This window comes from Capra hircus, chromosome 2, assembly GCF_001704415.2.
Source record: "Capra hircus breed San Clemente chromosome 2, ASM170441v1, whole genome shotgun sequence".
NCBI classification, from domain to species: Eukaryota; Metazoa; Chordata; class Mammalia; order Artiodactyla; family Bovidae; genus Capra; species Capra hircus.
Window position 1 is genome coordinate 7,741,662 of NC_030809.1, and position 17,289 is coordinate 7,758,950.

At 44.4% G+C, this 17,289-nt stretch overlaps 1 protein-coding gene and 1 pseudogene across 1 annotated transcript in view; both read left to right on the forward strand.

Moving 5' to 3' along the window:
- Positions 3,268–3,462, forward strand: LOC102175631 (annotated as a pseudogene).
- The window catches only part of CLIC4 (chloride intracellular channel 4), an 81,579-nt gene continuing 73,933 nt past the window's right edge, over positions 9,644–17,289 (forward strand). Inside the window, exon 1 of the mRNA XM_018055974.1 lies at positions 9,644–10,175. Coding sequence (XP_017911463.1) covers positions 10,104–10,175 — 72 coding nt within the window. The 5' untranslated portion in view covers positions 9,644–10,103. The remainder of the gene's footprint in view (positions 10,176–17,289) is intronic.

Here is a 17,289-nt window from a genome sequence, read left to right on the forward strand (position 1 = left end):
CACATATTATTGAGGGATTTCCTATTCCCAGATATATTTATGTTTTTGGTTGCAGGAATAACTGAGATGTTTATTATAATTTCAAACTGGCAGGGTTTTGAATATAGGAAGGCACTGGTTTCTAAAAAAAAATTAACTTTATATCTTATCATTTCCATGAGATTGCTCTTACTGTTTTGTTGTTTTGTTGTTTCGGGCATGCCATGTGGCATGCGGGGTCTTAGTCCCCAGACCAGGGATTGAACCCATGCCCCTGCAATGGAAACATGGCGTCTTAACAACTGGGAAACATGGCGTCTTAACAACTGGACTGCCAGGGAAATCCCAAGGCTGCTTGTTGTTGCTTATGGATTTCCAGTTGTTTTTCTTTGGAACTAATGTAGAAGACAGTTAGCCCAGTAGATCCTGATCCCATGGATTCTTTGTTAATAAACTCTTTTTCATGTGACTGATGACCTGTCACGTCTGTGTAAACTTCCCCTTCTTTCCCTGACTCAACATAAGCCTCTGTTATAGACATTATCCCCACACTTGACAGAAGAAATTGTGGCTTGGCAAGGTGAAATGATTTGCCTTAACTAGTGAGTGGCAAACCTGGCATTTCAACTGTGGTCTGTTAGGCAAAATCTTTTGATCTTAGTATGGCAAAACGAAGGAGAGAAGAGGTTAGAGAGGGGTTTGTGCAAAAGCAGCAGAAGATGACATTTTTTGAATGCCTAAGGCGTGCCAAAAACTTTATGTACTATCGTTTTGAATGCTCATAAGACCTCTTGGAGGCCAGCGTTATGAGCAGATGGTTGGCCAGGGCCTGGGCTCAAGGACAAAGAGATCTGGGTTTGATTATTAGCTCGGCTCCTTTCAAGCTGTGTGACCCTAGGCACATTGCTTAACTTTTCTGAACCTCAGTTTCTCTGCTGTATCCTTGTTAGAAACGGTACCTGAATGGTCCTCCTCTCAAAGGTCTGTGTCCTGGAGCTTGTGGCCAAGAACACCTCAGTCCTTCGACCCACACACTGGAACTCTGTTTCTAGAGCCTAGAAAAGCTGAATTGACGTGTGTCTCCAGCTCCTATGTTTGTTGAATGACTTTGCTTCCTCCAGGGGAGCCCATATCTACAGGGCAGTGGGAAGTTGGCACTTCTGTGAACACAGCATTCAGATTAAACTTAAGCCAAAATTATGGCTAAGTCACAGTTAGCAGGATTTTATAGGAGCCAATTCATATTGTGGGGACAAATCTGAAGTTCAAAGATGCATTGGTATTTTCCATAACTGAGTTGACTGACATCACTAGAGATTAGTTTGTTGTTGTTGGTTAATTGCTCAGTCGTGTCTGACTGTTTTCGACCCCATAGACTGTAGCCCACCAGGCTCCTCTGTCCATGGGACTTCCCAGGCAAGAATACTGGAGTTGCCATTACCTACACAGGGGATCTTTCAGACTCAGGGATCAAACTCATGGCCCCTGACACGTCTCTGGCATTGCAGGTTGATTCTTTACTGCTGAGCCCCTGGGGAAGCCCCCAGAGATTAATTAAGCACCTGTTACAGGTACAATAAGGAAAACAACGATGTGAAACTTAGGAGATGGAGGTTAAAAGGCAATGGTTGAATTTTATTTATTCTCTCACTGAATCTCATCAAACTTGGGGCTTCTCAGATGGTGCTAGTGGTGAAGAACCTGCCTGCCAATGCAGGAGACATAAGAGTCTCAGGTTCAATACCTGGGTCGGGAAGATCCCCTGGAGGAGGGCGTCACGATTATCATTATTTTATTATGTCCCAAGCACTGAGCTAGGTATAAGAAAGTATGAGTAAGAATTATAGGCATACATGATTTTGTTGTACATCATTGTATTGTACTTTGTAGATATTGCATTTTCTTACAAATTAGAGGCTTTTGGCAACCTGCCATTGAACAAGTCTATTGGCCCTATTTCTCCAACACTGTTAATTTATTTAATATACTTATTTTTAAAATGTATTTCACATCTGTAATGTATCAAGTACTCTGCTAAATCATTTGCATGCATTATCTCACTTAGTCCTCACAATTACCCTGTGATATTAGTATTCTTATCACCTTTATCTTATACATAAAGAAACTGAGGCTTACAGACTAATTTGCTATTTTTCCCATTGTGAATTTAGTTAGCAAAGAATAAATATTTGAAACTCAGGTCTAGTGTACCAACAGCATTATTTTTATTTACTTAGTTATTTTATTTATTTACTTTTGCTTGTTATTTTTGGCTATGCCATGGAATCTTAGTTCCCCAACCAGGAATCAAACCTGTGATCTCAGCAGTGAAAGTGTGGCATCCTTCTGCCAGGGAGTTTTCTAACAGCATTATTTCTTTTTTTAATTTTTAATTTTTTTAAAAACCTTTAATTCTGTATTGGGTTATAGCCAATGCCATGATGGTTTCAGGTGAACAGCAAAGGGACTCAGCCATGCATACACTTGTGACCATTCTCCCCCAACCTAGACAGCACATTAAAAGCAGAGACATTACTTTGTCAACAAAGGTCCATCTAGTCAAGGCATGGTTTTTCCTGTGGTCATGTATGGATGTGAGAGTTGGACTTTAAAGAATGCTGAGCGCCGAAGAATTGATGCTTTTGAACTGTGGTGATGGAGAAGACTCTTGAGAGTCCCTCGGACTGCAAGGAGATCCAACCAGTCCATCCTAAAGGAGATCAGTTCTGGGTGTTCATTGAAAGGACTGATGTTGAAGCTGAAACTCCAATACTTTGGCTATCTGATGCGAAGTGCTGACTCATTGGAAAAGACCCTGGTGCTGGGAAAGATTGAGAGCAGGAGGAGTAGGGGATGATAGAGGATGAGATGGTTGGATGGCATCACTGACTCAATGGACAGAGGTTTGGGTGGACTCCGGGAGCTGATGATGAACAGGGAGGCCTGGCATGCTGTGGTTCGTGGGGTCACAAAGAGTTGGACATGACTGAGCGACTGAACTGAACTGATTCTCCCCCAAACTCCCCTCCCATCCAGTCTGCCACATAACATTGAGCAGGGTTCCATGTGCTATACAATAGAACAGTATTATTTTTAAATTAAAGTATGTATATTATTTTTTTCAGGGTAATGCTACTGCACACTTAATAGACTACGTATAGTGCAAACATAATTTTTATATGTACTGGGAAACCAAAAAAATTTGTGTGACTTGCTTTATTAAGATACTGGCTTTCTGAGTTAGAGGTAGCTGCGGAGGGAATTGAAAGCTTAGGCTTTGCTGTGGTCATGTTTCTCCAGTATTACTACAGTGGGCAGGGAGACCAGGTCTACACGCTGAAGAAGCCTGACTCTATGGGACAACAGAGCCGTTGGGCCTATCCTGTTCAATTCGCCCTGGACGACAAATACTCTCAAGATGAAATCACCATCAGGAAATGCTTCAAGGTACTCATGACCCAGAAACCTCAGCCTGTCCTCTGAGGATCTCTTAAAATCTCATATCCCTTCTGCTGCCTGCTAGCCCCAGGAGACTTTCTGAAACCATGCTCTTCAATCTGTGAGCCTTGAAGTCTTGCTACAACTCTTGCTTCTTGAATCCAGTCTCATCCTTGCCTTTGATCATGCTTGTTGTGAGGCAATTATGGTAGCATCCTCTTTAAAGGGAAGATGTTTGAATCATCTTTTCATACTTTGAATCACTGCCAGGTTATTAAAATGATTTGAAAGAGAAAAAAAAAAGATACTGGCTTTATTATGGTGGCCTGGAACTGAACTCACATCTCTAAGGCCTGCCTCTCGTGTTTATTAGCACTTAGTATATGCCAGGCTGTGTGGTAATAAGCTTTACATTTATTTACTTGTTTAATCTCCATAACAACTCTATGAGATAGGTATTGTAATTATCATCATTTTATAAGAGGAAATTGGTATAGAGGGGACTACTTGCTCAAAATCACACAGCTAGGAAATAAGATATTTTGCTCAACTAAAGATGGATATAAGGTTCCTTTTACTCCGAGAATCTCACAGTATACCAAGGCAGAAGACATTGATATGAATAGTAATAATAGCCAACATTTATTATATGTTTATAATTAAATGCTTTACATGGATTATCTCATTTAATCCTCAAAGTGACTTTATTAGTTAGGTTCTATTCTAGTCTCTTGTGATGAGGAGGCTTGCTTGAGTTAAGTAACTTGTCCAGATGGAGTTCAAAATCAGGCAGTTTGTTAGAAAAGCTCACTTTAGTACATGCAATACCACCTAACCTCCTTGATGGGTGATGTAGAATCCAGACCAATACATTGGTTCAAGGCAGCTCCTTGGAGCAGGGGAATATTTGAGCTGGGCCTTAAGGATAGGTAGGCGCTTTCCTATACCCACTAAGTATAGAATGTGGTGAAAAGACGATTGTGGGCTGAAGTCTCAGCTCTGCCACCTTCCCAACTGAATGACTTGTGTTTAATCTCCTCCATTCCCTAGTTTCCTTAATTATAAGTGTGGACAATGATAATTATTCATCTGAAACATCATGAGGAGTAAAGTTTTTTTATTTTTTTAAGAGTGCAGGCTCAGTAGTTGCGGCACGCACAGGCTTATTTGCCCCAGGTTACGTGGGATCTTCCAGATGTACAAGCTGGGAATAGAAAAGGAAGAGGAACCAGAGATCAAATTGCCAGAATCTTTTGGATCTTAGAAAAAGCAAAGGAAGTTCCAAAAAAATATCTACTTCTGCTTCATTGACTACTCAAAAGCCTTTGACTATGTGGATCACAAAAACTGTGGGTGATTTTTAAAGAGATGGGAAAACCAGGCCACCTTACCTGCCTCCTGAGAAACCTGTATGTGGGTCAAGAAGCAACAGTTAGAACCTTACATGGAACAACTGACTGGTTCCAAACTGAGAAAGGAGTACATCAAGGCTATACATTTTCACACTCTTTATTTAACTTATATGAGACTACACCAAGCAAAATGCCGGGCTGGATGACCACAAGCTGGAATCAAGATTGCTGGAAAAAATATCAACAACCTCAGATATTCAGATGATACCACTTTAATGGTGGAAAGTGAAGAGGAACTAAAGAGCTTCTTGATGAAGGTTAAAGAAGAGAGTGAGAGAGCTGGTTTAAAACTCAACATTCAAAAAACTAAGATCATGGGAGCTGGGCCCATCACTTCAAGGCAAATAGAAGGGGAAAAAGTGGATGTGGTGACAGATTTTCTTTTCCTGGTCTCCAAAATCACTGTGGACAGTGACTGCAGCCATGAAATTAAAAGACACTTAGTCCTCGGAAGAAAAGCTATGACCAACCTAGATAGCATATTAGAAAGCAGAGGCATCACTTTGCCGACAAAGGTCTGTGTAGTCAAAGCTATGGTTTTTCCACTAGTCATGTATGGATATGAAGCTTGGACCATCAAGAAGGCTGAGCACTGAAGAAATGATGTTTTCTAATTGTGGTGTTGGAGAAGACTTTGGAGAGTCACTTGGACTGCAAGGAGATCCAATGAGTCAATTCTCAAGGAAATCAACCCTGAGTATTCATTGGTAGACTCTTGAGAGTCCCTTGGACTGCAAGGAGATCCAACCAGTCCATTCTAAAGATCAGTCCTGGGTGTTCTTTGGAAGGAATAATGCTAAAGCTGAAACTCCAGTACTTTGGCCACCTCATGTGAAGAGTTGACTCATTGGAAAAGACTCTGATGCTGGGAGGGATTGGGGGCAGGAGGAGAAGGGGACGACAGAGGATGAGATGGCTGGATGGCATCACCGACTCGATGGACGTGAGTTTGAGTGAACTCCAGGAATTGGTGATGGACAGGGAGGCCTGGCATGCAATTCATGGGGTCGCAAAGAGTCGGACACGACTGAGCGATTGAACTGAACTGAGCTGAACTGATTCATTGGTAGGACTGATGCTGAAGCCGAAGCTCCAAAACTTTGGCCACCTGATGTGAAGAGATGACTCATTGGAAGACCCTGATGCTGGAAAAGATTGAAGGCAAAAGAAGAGAACATCAGAGGATAAGATGGTTAGATAGCAACATCAACTCAATGGATATGAATCTGAAAACTCTGGGAGACAGTGAAGCATAGGGAAGCCTGTATGCCATGAAGTCACAAAGAGTTGGACATGACTTACGGACTAAACAACAATATGTTCCCCAACCAGGGATCCAACCCATATTCCCTTCATTAGAAGGCAGATTCTTAACCACTGGACCCCCAGGGAAGTCCCCATGAGGAATAAATGGGATTGGATATAAAAACACTCAGATATCTGGCATGCATCATGGGAGTTCAGTAGTTGAGATTAAGGACAGATGGGTTTAAGACCAACAGCTATTTCCTGAGCAGCACTTACCATGCACCAGGCACCACTGCAAGCATTTAACATGGATTTACTTATGCACAATCCTATTTACTCATGAAAAATCATAACTATTGTTAGTTATTATTTTCAGACCCATTTTACAGAGGAGCAAAGTGAACACAGCCAAGTTAAATAAGGTACTCTGAGCTAGTAAACCACAGTGGCAGAACTGCAGCCCAGGCAGTCTGACCCAGAGTCCACGTGCTTGGCTCTTCACTGCCTCAGTTGCAGAGAGTGGGTTTGAGACGGTCAGCTAGAGCAGCACTACAGAATCAGGACTGGGAAGAGGCAAGTGTGCCAGCAGTGGGGGCTTTCTGGAGGTGCCATCTTGCCCCTTGGAAAACCTGACTTCTCATTCAGCAGCAATCATAGACAAACACAAACCACCTGACCTCTCAGAAGGCGCCAACAAGACCTTCCAAAGGGTACATCAGGGGTAAACTGTAGCTTAACCAAGGCACATACTCCCATTCCATAAGTTCTTACTGTGTATTATGAATTGTTCTATGAGCTGGGAATATTAGCCATAACCAAAAATCAAACAAAAAGTTCTGCCCTCATGGAATTGATGTTTAGTGGCAGGAGAGAGACAATAAGCAAATAAACAAGTAAAATGTATTTTAGAGGGTGATAAGTGTTATGGGGAGAGATAAAGTAGAGAGTAGAATGAGGTTGAACACTTGCAATGTTGAGTAGGATGGTATTGGGGGAGATCTCCCTGAGAAGGAGGTATGTGAGCAAAGACCTGAAGGAGGCAAGAGGATGGGAATTGCAGGAATCCTGGGGGAAGAATGTTCCATAGGAGGAGGAGAGCAAGTGCAAAGACCCTGAGGCAAGAGGGCGTTTGGCACATTCAAAGAATAGCAAGGAGGCAGGTGTGCCTGGGATAGAGAGCAAAGGGGAGAGGAATCAGAGATGAGGTCAGAAGCGGATGGGGGTGGAGGAGGGAGGAGAACACATCTCTACCTGTCTTCAAGATCTGTGTGCGTGTTATAAAAACAAATGAACACAGAATGCAAAACAGGCATGAATTTCAGTACTGGAATATGAGACTTAAACGCAATATGCTTGTGGACCCTCCCCCACATACACTTCCTGGTTCTCTCCCTTTCTACCTCTCCTTGGACTGGCTCTGCGCATCCATGCAAGCCCGGTGGTGGTGGAAATTGGGAAATGTAGGTAGAAGTGACTGTGATCAGATTTCTAAGCACAGGCTCTGGCTCTCAGCCTTGGAGATCATCACTGCCTCAAGGTTCTGTGGGGGAGAATGTCAGTGGCTTCCTCTCAGGATCTGCCTCAATAAGGCCTAAAAACCCCTGGTTGGCTCATCCCTCCATGCCTTGGTCAGCTCCATGTCCTCGGCCGAGAGGCCAGTTTGGGGCTGTCAGCAGACACTCACCACATGTAATAGTGACTGATTCAAGCTGAATTTGATGAGCATCAGGCAACATTTTCAAAAGAGGACTGCCTGGAAATATTCTTTGCCTCAGGGCCAGTCTGGGGTCATCTTGGAGGTCCCATTTGATTGTTTTAGACCTGAATCTGATTTGAACTGGTTCACTATTTTGGTTCCTTTTCAGGCAGGTAGAGACTGGAAGCAAACTTTGGTTCACTTTCCTGACTCCATGAAGAACCAACACGAGGTTCAGTTGGCACTTCAGTTTTTGTTTTTGTTTTTGGTTTGGGTTCCCATCTCGGGGACAGCCTCCTGGCATTTTACTTCTTTTCAACAAATGGGCTGGGCTCGGGGAGTTAAGTGTGACGCCATCCTCGCCTGCAGGGGTGGACAGGGACAGGAGGAGGCCTAGGGTGGCGATAGTAGCTATCACTGGCTAAGCAGGACATGAGGTAAGGAAGGCCTGGTAACGGCCCCACCCCCATGTAGAGAATGAAACTGAGGCTTAGGGAGTTGGGGCTTCCCAGGTGGCTCAGTGGTAAAATAATCTGCCTGCCAATGCAGATTCGATCCCTATGTCGGGAAGATCCCCTGAAGGAGGAAATGGCAACCCACTCCAGTATTCTTGCCTGGAGAATCCCACTGACAGAGGCGCCTAGCAGGCTACAGTTCATGGGGTCGCAAACTGAGCAGGCAGGGATTTCAGGATCTTGCAGTTTAAGGGCTTAAGATCTGACTCTAGATCATGTGCTCCTAACCCCTGGGGTAGGATGTTTCTTTAATAGAGTTCCTGCAAGAGAATCTGAGCAACACGCTATGGACTGGGAGAGGGAGGAGCTACCGGTTTCACTATATTTTCACACATATGTTCACTTTGTTAAAACATTCTGACATGTACTATGCTCTGAGGATGTGGAGAGATAAACCTCGGTCTGATCCTCTCAGGACTCAGCCTTCAACTTAAGCTAGGAGGCGGGGAGGAGTAGCTGAGTCATGTGTTACGGAAAGTCAGAAGAGGGGACAAGTAACTGTTTCCAGAGGGGATGACACTCGCCCCAGGCATTCATCAGTCGCAAAACCGGTGCTTACCTCCTGCCTGACTCAAAGTATACAGCCACTGTCCTCAGGGACTTCAAATCCCAGTAGAGTTTTTCCAGTTTGAAGACCACCTGCATTCAAAAGGTCCCGGTGCTTGTTAAAATGGGAATTTCTCCCTTCCCCTCGGGAGGAGAAGCAGAGAATTGAGTAAAGCAGGTCTGGGTGTAGCACCCAGGTGATTCTGATACACACTTCAGGTTTGCCAGGTGGATGGGGAAAGGAAATCGCTTCGGGGAAGGGGAACCCTATGGATTAATAGCTTGAGGGTCCTTCCTGGCCTCGGGCAAAGGCGTTCAGTTCAAGACCTTAGGCTCTCGGAGGAGAGGGATTTCGTCCGTGCTCTTTATTGCGGGGGGCTGGGGGACAGGCACACTGTAGGGTCTCATAAATATTTGTTAATACGCTGGCTCCCAAGACAGAAGTGACCGGAGAGTCAAAAGGGAAAACAGAGAAGTCAGGGAGGAAGGATAAAACGGTGCTTTTAAGGGGATGAAAACTTTCTCCGAAGAGGCAGAAGGGAGCTCTGCCTAACTGAGGGTGTTGGGGGGAGGCAACTGCTGAGGGAAAGGGCGACGAGTCCTGGGGGTGCTGCAGCAGAGGGGAGAGGCCGGGAGATGCCTCCTCGCCTCTCCAGGCCGGCCGAAGGCTGAGGTCACTTGGCACAGCGCCAGTAGCAGCTGCGAGAACGCGCCCTCGCTTCGGCGGTAGGCGGTGTCAGGCGCTGGTTCCCGGGGGACTTTCCCCTCCGCCCCACCTCGGGAGGCGAGGCTCGGAGTCCAGCCCTCCGCTCGCCCAAGCCCTGGCTTCTCTTGGTCCCCACCGGTGCCACGCCGCTGAGCCGAGGGCAAGCCGCCTCAGCAGCCTCCAGGGGCCGGGGCCGTCCTTCTGCCGCCAAGTCCCCCACCCCAACTCAACACCCACTTGGCCGAGGCCACGCCCCCGAGCTCCGGCCGCCCACTTTTCCTCTGGAGAGTCCGGAGACTCCCGCCTTTGGCCCCGCCCCCAACCGAGACCCCGCCCCCGGCGCCCCGCCCCCGCGACTTGAAGGGGCCGGGGCTGCGGCCGCCTCAGAGTCGCGCGCGGGGCGTGGGGCGGTGCTGAGGAGACGAGCCTGAGGCGCGGAGGCTGAGGCGAGCTAGACGCCAGGACAGTCCAGGGAGCTGCCGCGCGGCGGGAGCCCGTAGCCAGAGCAGTCCCGGAGCAGAAACAGCCGCCGCCGCCGTCCGCGGAGCCCAGCCGAACCGGCCATGGCGTTGTCGATGCCGCTGAACGGGTTGAAGGAGGAGGACAAAGAGCCCATCATCGAGCTCTTCGTCAAGGTGAGCCCTCGCCGCCGTCCCGTCCTCCCAGAGTCGCCGACCTCCCCGGCCCTGCGCCCGCCGGGCCGCGGGGGGCGGCGTCCCCTGGGCGCTCCTCCGCCGCGACGCCCCCACGCGGCGCAGGGCAAGCGGGCTGGAGGGGAGCTTTGCTCCCGCGCCCCCGGCCCATTGTCTTGGGCCCACCCGCGCCTTCCCGCCGCCGAGGCCGGTCGAGGGAGCCGGGGTGGGACTGGGACCCCAGAAAGCCAGCGCTGCGGGGCGGGGAGGGGGGGCGGCACCGCATCCAGCCGCGGGGACCCCGGCGGATGCCTCCCCATCGTCGCGCGTCCGGGTGGGGCGAGCTTCTCCCTCCACCCCCGCCGCCACCCCGGGGCCCCGGAGGCCCCAGTCCCTGGGACCGGGGCGGGGGTGGGTCCTGTCACCCCCCTCTCCCCAAGCCACCGCCGGGGCGCCCGACCCCACCCCACTTCAGCCCTCGGCTCTCGACCCAAGTCCACTCCCAGCCCGGGAGGCGAAGCCTCAGCCCCGTCGTGAGCTGATGGACTGAACTTCTTTGAACGCTTTCTGAAAGAGCGTGTCGCTCCCGGCTGTAGGAAACTGTAACTTTAATTTTCGATTCCATCTGAAAAAATGTTTTAAAAAGAGCAGACATTCCTGGGCCTCCGGAAAAGACCGAGATTCCCAGCTTGGGTTTTCCTGTCTGAGGTATTTGACCACCATCTGGTTTCTTGTTTCTCAAGCGCGAGTGTTTTGTATGATGCAACATTTTGGCTGCTCCCCTCGGTGTTGCTGCCTCGGGAAAGATTATGTGCCCTTTTGTTTTGAAAGAAAAACTGACGAGGAAAGAATTCGTAACTTGCTTGGGCTTTAAAGGGTTGATTTTTTCCCCCTCTGGTCTCTTCAGTTTTTATATCCTGGAACTACCATGTTTGTTGACAAGTACTACCTCTGGCCCTTTACTTTTTTCTTCAGTATTTTTCGTTTTCGCAAAGGAGAAAGACAAGTTACGAACATCTGGATGCAACTGCCTTTCTCAAAACTTCTTTAAAATCCTCGAGATTTTCTTTCTTAGTCACTTACTTAAGCCAGCTCTCAGATTTAAGCTCTTAGTTGGAGAATGTAACAGAAATCCGGAACAATTTTGTTCTTTATTTCCTGAGTTTTTATTCTAAAGTACAGAAGACATTTAGGGGTATGTTTCAGACATGGAAGGAAGAAATGCTCTGCAAGTGATGGGAACAGTATTTTGAGATTTCATTCAGTTATCAGTTTTAGAAACAGTTGGATTCAGGGAACTGAAACAGCAGACAGGTATAGAACTTGCAGAGTATCTTCAAAGAGTCTCAGTTATTTGTAGTGGCAGATATAGTACTTTGACATACAGAGAATGTAGGAAGAAATCTGAAATAAGGAAAAGGAAAAAAAAGAAAAAGGAAGAGGCCTGGAAGGCAGCATGTAGAAGGGAGAGGGGTGGGTCAGAGAGAAGTATTCAAAAAATTTGACTGAGCCGGGAATAGGAAGGAATTTCCATAAATTCAAGAACAGTGTATCTACTGAAAACCTAAAGAACATGTTACTTAAGCATATTACTTTAGAAGTATCATTAAATTTCCAGTCAGATAAAGGTGCTATCAGTAGTGGCCTTTCAGCATTGTACTGGAGATCTAGCCAATACAATAAGACAAGAAAAAGAAATAAAGGATGTGAATTACAGGCAAGGAGATCAATGCTTAATGCCCTATTACTATTAATTTAACTCCTCAGTTAGGAGGGAGATGTGGTGCCTTGTTTCCCAGACTTGAGTCACTTGTATACATCCCTTCTTAATTTTCTGTATATTTCTTGAATTGGTATTATTTACTTAATCCAGCTCAGTTTTTAGAAAGCATAAACACATTGCCCTAAGCAATAATGCTTGTGAAACTGGATTAGGTGTGGTGATTATATTTCTTACGTGCATAACTATCAAAATAAATGTTTGTGAGCCATTTAAAAGCATCCTACTTATCAGTAGTTGTAAGCCTCTGTCACTGGGCTTGGTGGCAAAGAACCAGGTTCAAGTCATAGTTCTGTACTCACTGGCAGTTTAACCTGGGCAGGTGATTTTCCCTCTCTGAGACTTGTTTTCCTCTTTATGAAGTAAGAGGTGAAATGTTTTCTGCTGCCCCATGATTCTCCATAGGCAAAACTTTGTACTGATATAAATCAAGATAGCTGTTTCAAAGGGGGAAAAGGGGACAGGTAAGTTGTGGTAAAGAGTATTCTTGATTACCAAAATCTATGTGTGGGAAATGCCAATGGGGAAACTACCCATTGTAAATAAAATTATTTTGAAAGCAGCAAAGGGGTGGAGACTGTGATTGTCCAGTGTGGCATGTTAAACACCTGAGTTTGTAGCAGGAAACTGTTACCTGCACCTAAAGGAAATGAGTATAAACATGCTACCTGTTCAGGTAGCGTTAAATTTTATGGAAATAGGCTGGGACCTTATGAGCTAGTGTGACTAGACTCACTGCTGCATTTTTTCCCCCTGGTTTTTGGAGTTGTCTGTTCATGAGCCCAGTGAATTCTCATTGCCTGTATAACAGCTGTGCTCCATTTTTGTTTGTTTACCCCCAGCATGTACAGGATGGGGGTGCCCTCCCAACAGTAAAAGAGGCCTACAAAGGCAGTCATCCTCAAGAGTTAGGATGCCCTCTTTCTCCTACTCTGAGGGGGCCTGGTATGGATTTTGATACACTAGTCCTACTTGGAGACCACTGATTAATAGGGTGAAGTTCAAGCCCTTTAGCAAGGTCGTAAAGTCTCTTATCTACTGCCAGGTTTCTAATCCAATTTGTCCACTTACTAATTGTAAGTCCCAGAACATATTGCTTAAACCTCTCTATGGCTCATCTGCACAGGTGAGATATTAATAGACCAACCTCATGGGATTAAATTAGTTAATAGATATGGTGATAATAAGCTTAGAACAAAGCCTAGTTCTAAGATACTAGAAGTAAATAAATTAGTAAATAAATGCTAGTAATGTGTCATTTTGTATATACTTATTTGTATGTACATCTTCCCTACTTGAAAGGCAGTAAGTTTCTTGATGGTAAAGTCTGTGTATTGTTCTGAGTGGGTACCTAAGATGGTACCAAATAGTTGGAATGAGATTGTTTCCTTCTTTCTGAGCATTTTGGTGTCGATATATGTGTCTGACATGCTTTGGAATTGAGGGCTATTTACTTTTTAGATCCTGATGGTCTGTGTCTCAAACCTCGGTCCTTCAACTTTGCTTACCCTCCAGCCTCCAAAACTGTGTGGTTTTATCTATTTTCCCTTCCATTTTTGGTACTTCTAGTCTTTTCATGTATCTGCCATATATTTTCTACCAGTATTTCTTCTTTGTTACAGTCAGAATTTGAAAACCCAGATTTCTATATGGGATAAAAGTAAATACTGTGTTGAACAACAAAATGAGAGAAGTTGAGAAGAGTCTGATCTTTGGATTTTTCCTTTGCTTCTCTATGCCTAACTCCTATTGATTTCCCTGCTGCCCTCTCGCCCCCCGCCCTGCTAGAATCTCTGGTATGATGTGATGATGTTTCTGATCTTGGGGAGGAGGATTCCCTTTACAGTTTACTTTTACTGGCTGAAATGTAAAGTTGTTGTTGTTGCCATTTTGAACTGGGACACTGTTGGCAGTCATTCCTAAACTGCTAGAATTGGGGTGGTGTAAAAAGTTAATCTGGTGCAGAGTGGCTTAACACACAAGAATAATTGTTTCTTTTGAGGTATTTGGCAGAATTTTTAATGTGTGTGAACCCTGACTGCTTGGAGCCAGACTGCATGGCTTGAATCTGGCTTCTAGAGGTGTGTCAGGGAAGTTTCTTAAGTTCTTAGTAGTACCTCGGTTTCTTGACCGCTGATATTGAGATGATGAGAACAGCACAATTTTATGGGGTTGCTGAGGGGATTAATTGGTGACCTGTGTGTATTAATTAGGGTAATCTAAGCTTCTGTAATAAGTACTGTTATCTACCCCAAACAGTGGTTCAAACAAAATGGAAGTTAATTTCCTTCTCACCTGGCAACCCAGGCAGGGTGTTCTCAATGTTGACGGCTTTCCTCCTTAGAGTCATTTAGGGACCAAAGCGCTTTTCAGCTTCTTTCCCCACCAGCCCCCATGGCATTGTCCTCTCAGTCAGAGCTAGTGACTGAGAAATCCTGGTTGCAGCAGTCGGTGAAGAGCATGGAGGAGACTCATCATAAGGGCACCAGCCTAGAACTTCTACCTGTCACTTCCTTCCATTCTCCCCTGGGGAGAACTGTAATTACATGATTTCATCTAACTGCAAGGAATGCTAGGAAATATGATCCAGCCGTGTATCATCCTATGTAAAGTATTAGGAATAGTGCTTGGCGCATAGTAGAACAGTGGACACCTATTTTCGTTCTTGATGATATATTCTTCTTTTTTTGGCTGTGTTGTGTGGCTTCGTAGGATCTTATTTCCCACCAGGGATTAAACCCAGGCTGTCGGCAGTGAAAGTAGAGTCCTAACCACTGGATTTCCAGGGAATTCCCAATAGTGTATTATTCATAAGTATGAGCTTCGTTAATTGGATTCAGGGGATTTCGTAAATCCTTAAAATTACATCTAAAATTCTATATGAATCTCTTTTTCTGGGAATTAGGAACCATTGTTCTAAAAAGTAGATGGTGGTATTCTGATTGTTGAGTGTTAATTCATATAAGAAAGATATAAAAGAACAGTTTGACCTAGATGATCCTTAAAGTCACTTACATCTGGTTATCTGTGATTTAAAGCATTTATTGGAATGAAGTAAGTGCCTAAAACTGAGTTAGGTATTATGCAAAATATAAGAAACTATTAAGCATTTTCTATTTTTAGGTTTATAAATTTTATTGGAAAGAAAACAACAATACAGGGTGGTACATGCTTAACAAGTCGACTGTGGTTCACATTAAGTTGGGCCGGGACAGATGGGTAAAGGCAGAGGAGTAGGCTTTGACTTGACTTTGAAAAAATAGCTATCATAAGGGAATTGGGAATAGCCAAGAATGGGAATGTTAGGGGGGGTGTGTGTGTTTTATAATTTTATTTATTTATTTTGGCTGTGCTAGATCTTTGTTGCTGTGAGGGCTTTTCTTTAGTTGCTGTGCGCAACTTCCTGTTTCGGTGAAGGCTCTTCTTGCGTCAGAGCGCAGGTTCTAGGACATGCAGGCTTCAGTAGCTGCAACTCCCAGCCTCAAGAGCACAGGCTCAATAGTCGTGGGATAGGGACTTAATTGCTCTGCATCATGTGGGATCGACCTTGGACCGACCTGAGTCTCCTGCATTGACAGGTGGATTCTTTACCACTGAGCCACCAGGGGAGCCCTGGGAATGTTAGTTCTGACATCACTTGTAAAACTCATTATGCAGGAGACGGTAGATAGATGATCCTTTCAGAAGAAGAAGGAACCAGCAGTGTTTCAAACCCATAGTTCCAGGGAGACGAGTTATTTAGAAGCTGAGAATGAGACTTTGAAAACCTAAGTCTGAATCTTACTGTTTTCCCAACACTTCTCTACTTTTTGGATCGCTGTCTACTCATCAGCTTCTCAGCAGCATTTGGAAAGGTGCAGATGGATTATGGGCAGGCTTGCAGCTGTCTTCTTTCTACTGTGTAAAGTGAGAGTTCTTTATGTTTTGTTTTGAGGGCAGCCTTTTTTTTTTAACACAGACAAATGAAATTAATTTGCTATAGGCAGTGATGCTGAAAACTTTGTTTTAATAATTGAACCAAAACTAACCCAACATCAAGACAGTGTTACCTTGGATGAATTGCTTTGACATTTATTTGAGGTTTTCAGAGGGGAAAATTCAGGAGATAGAAATGAATGTAAAAATGTGAAGTTTTGGCAACACTATTTTGTTATGTTTTGTCTGGGCTGTTCTGAATACTTACCAGTGCTCTTCTTGGCAAAGGCCAAGGTGATTACTTGATTAAATGTAAAATTCTTAGAGAAAGGGGCCCCAAATGGGTAACAGATGGGAGGATTCTGAGACAAGGTGACTGAACACATGAAAAGTCTAACATGAAGGAAGGAGATTGGTGGGAGGGATAAATTATGAGGTAGAGGTTAACACATACACACTACTATATATAAAGTAGATAACCAACAAGGATCTACTCTATAGCACAGGGACCTATACTCAATATTTTGTAATACCCATAAAGAAAAAGAATCTGAGAAAGACTGTGTGTATAACTGAAGCACTGTGCTGTACACCTGAAACACAACATTCTAAATCAACTATACGTCAATTAAAAAAAGTCTAATGATATGAATAATAATAGGAAAGAGCAAAGTGGAAGACCTGGCTGTTGCTAAAAGTTAGAGTTGGTTTGGAAGGGTGCTTACAGAGATGCCTGGAAGCCAGTAAAATGATGGTGAGCAAGACTTTCCCATTTCCTGTTTCATCGACAGTGTGGAACCTCAGTGTTCTTATGTCTCCTGACTAGGGAATTAGTGAGTCCATAAAAGGAAAATTTGTTAGCCAGGCTGAAGAGTGTGATTAAGGCAGCTTTCAGTCAAGTAGGGGAGTAAGTTAAGATGGTTTGTCCATTGTATAGGTTCTTGTAGAAAATGGAAAGGGACTTTCTGAATACAAACTGTCCAAGTTTGATTTAATAGAATTCTAAATTTAATTCAGAGATCAGTTTGTGAATTCTTTAGGAAGTTTTAATCCTTTTGTCTTTTTGTAACTTGACTTTATCCCTTAGTACTCAGTACCAAGAAATGGAATACAGAATATCAATTAGCCTTAATTGGTTTGTTATTTTCCTTTATTTAAAACAGAAAACCAGGAAACTATATTAGTATAAATTGATGTAAATAACAACTTAATGTAGATAAATGAAGCTATAGTTGAAAGGTGTGCCAAAGATGGTCTAGGAGTATTATATATTTTAATATCAATACTTTAAAGAAGTAGTAATATTAGAGTCAAGCCCAGGTATTGACCCTCAGAGCATATATTTTGTTTTATAGATTTTTTTGTTGGTGGTGCTTTGCTTAGAGCTGAAATAGAGGATGACTCTGGGCAAGAAGTATAACA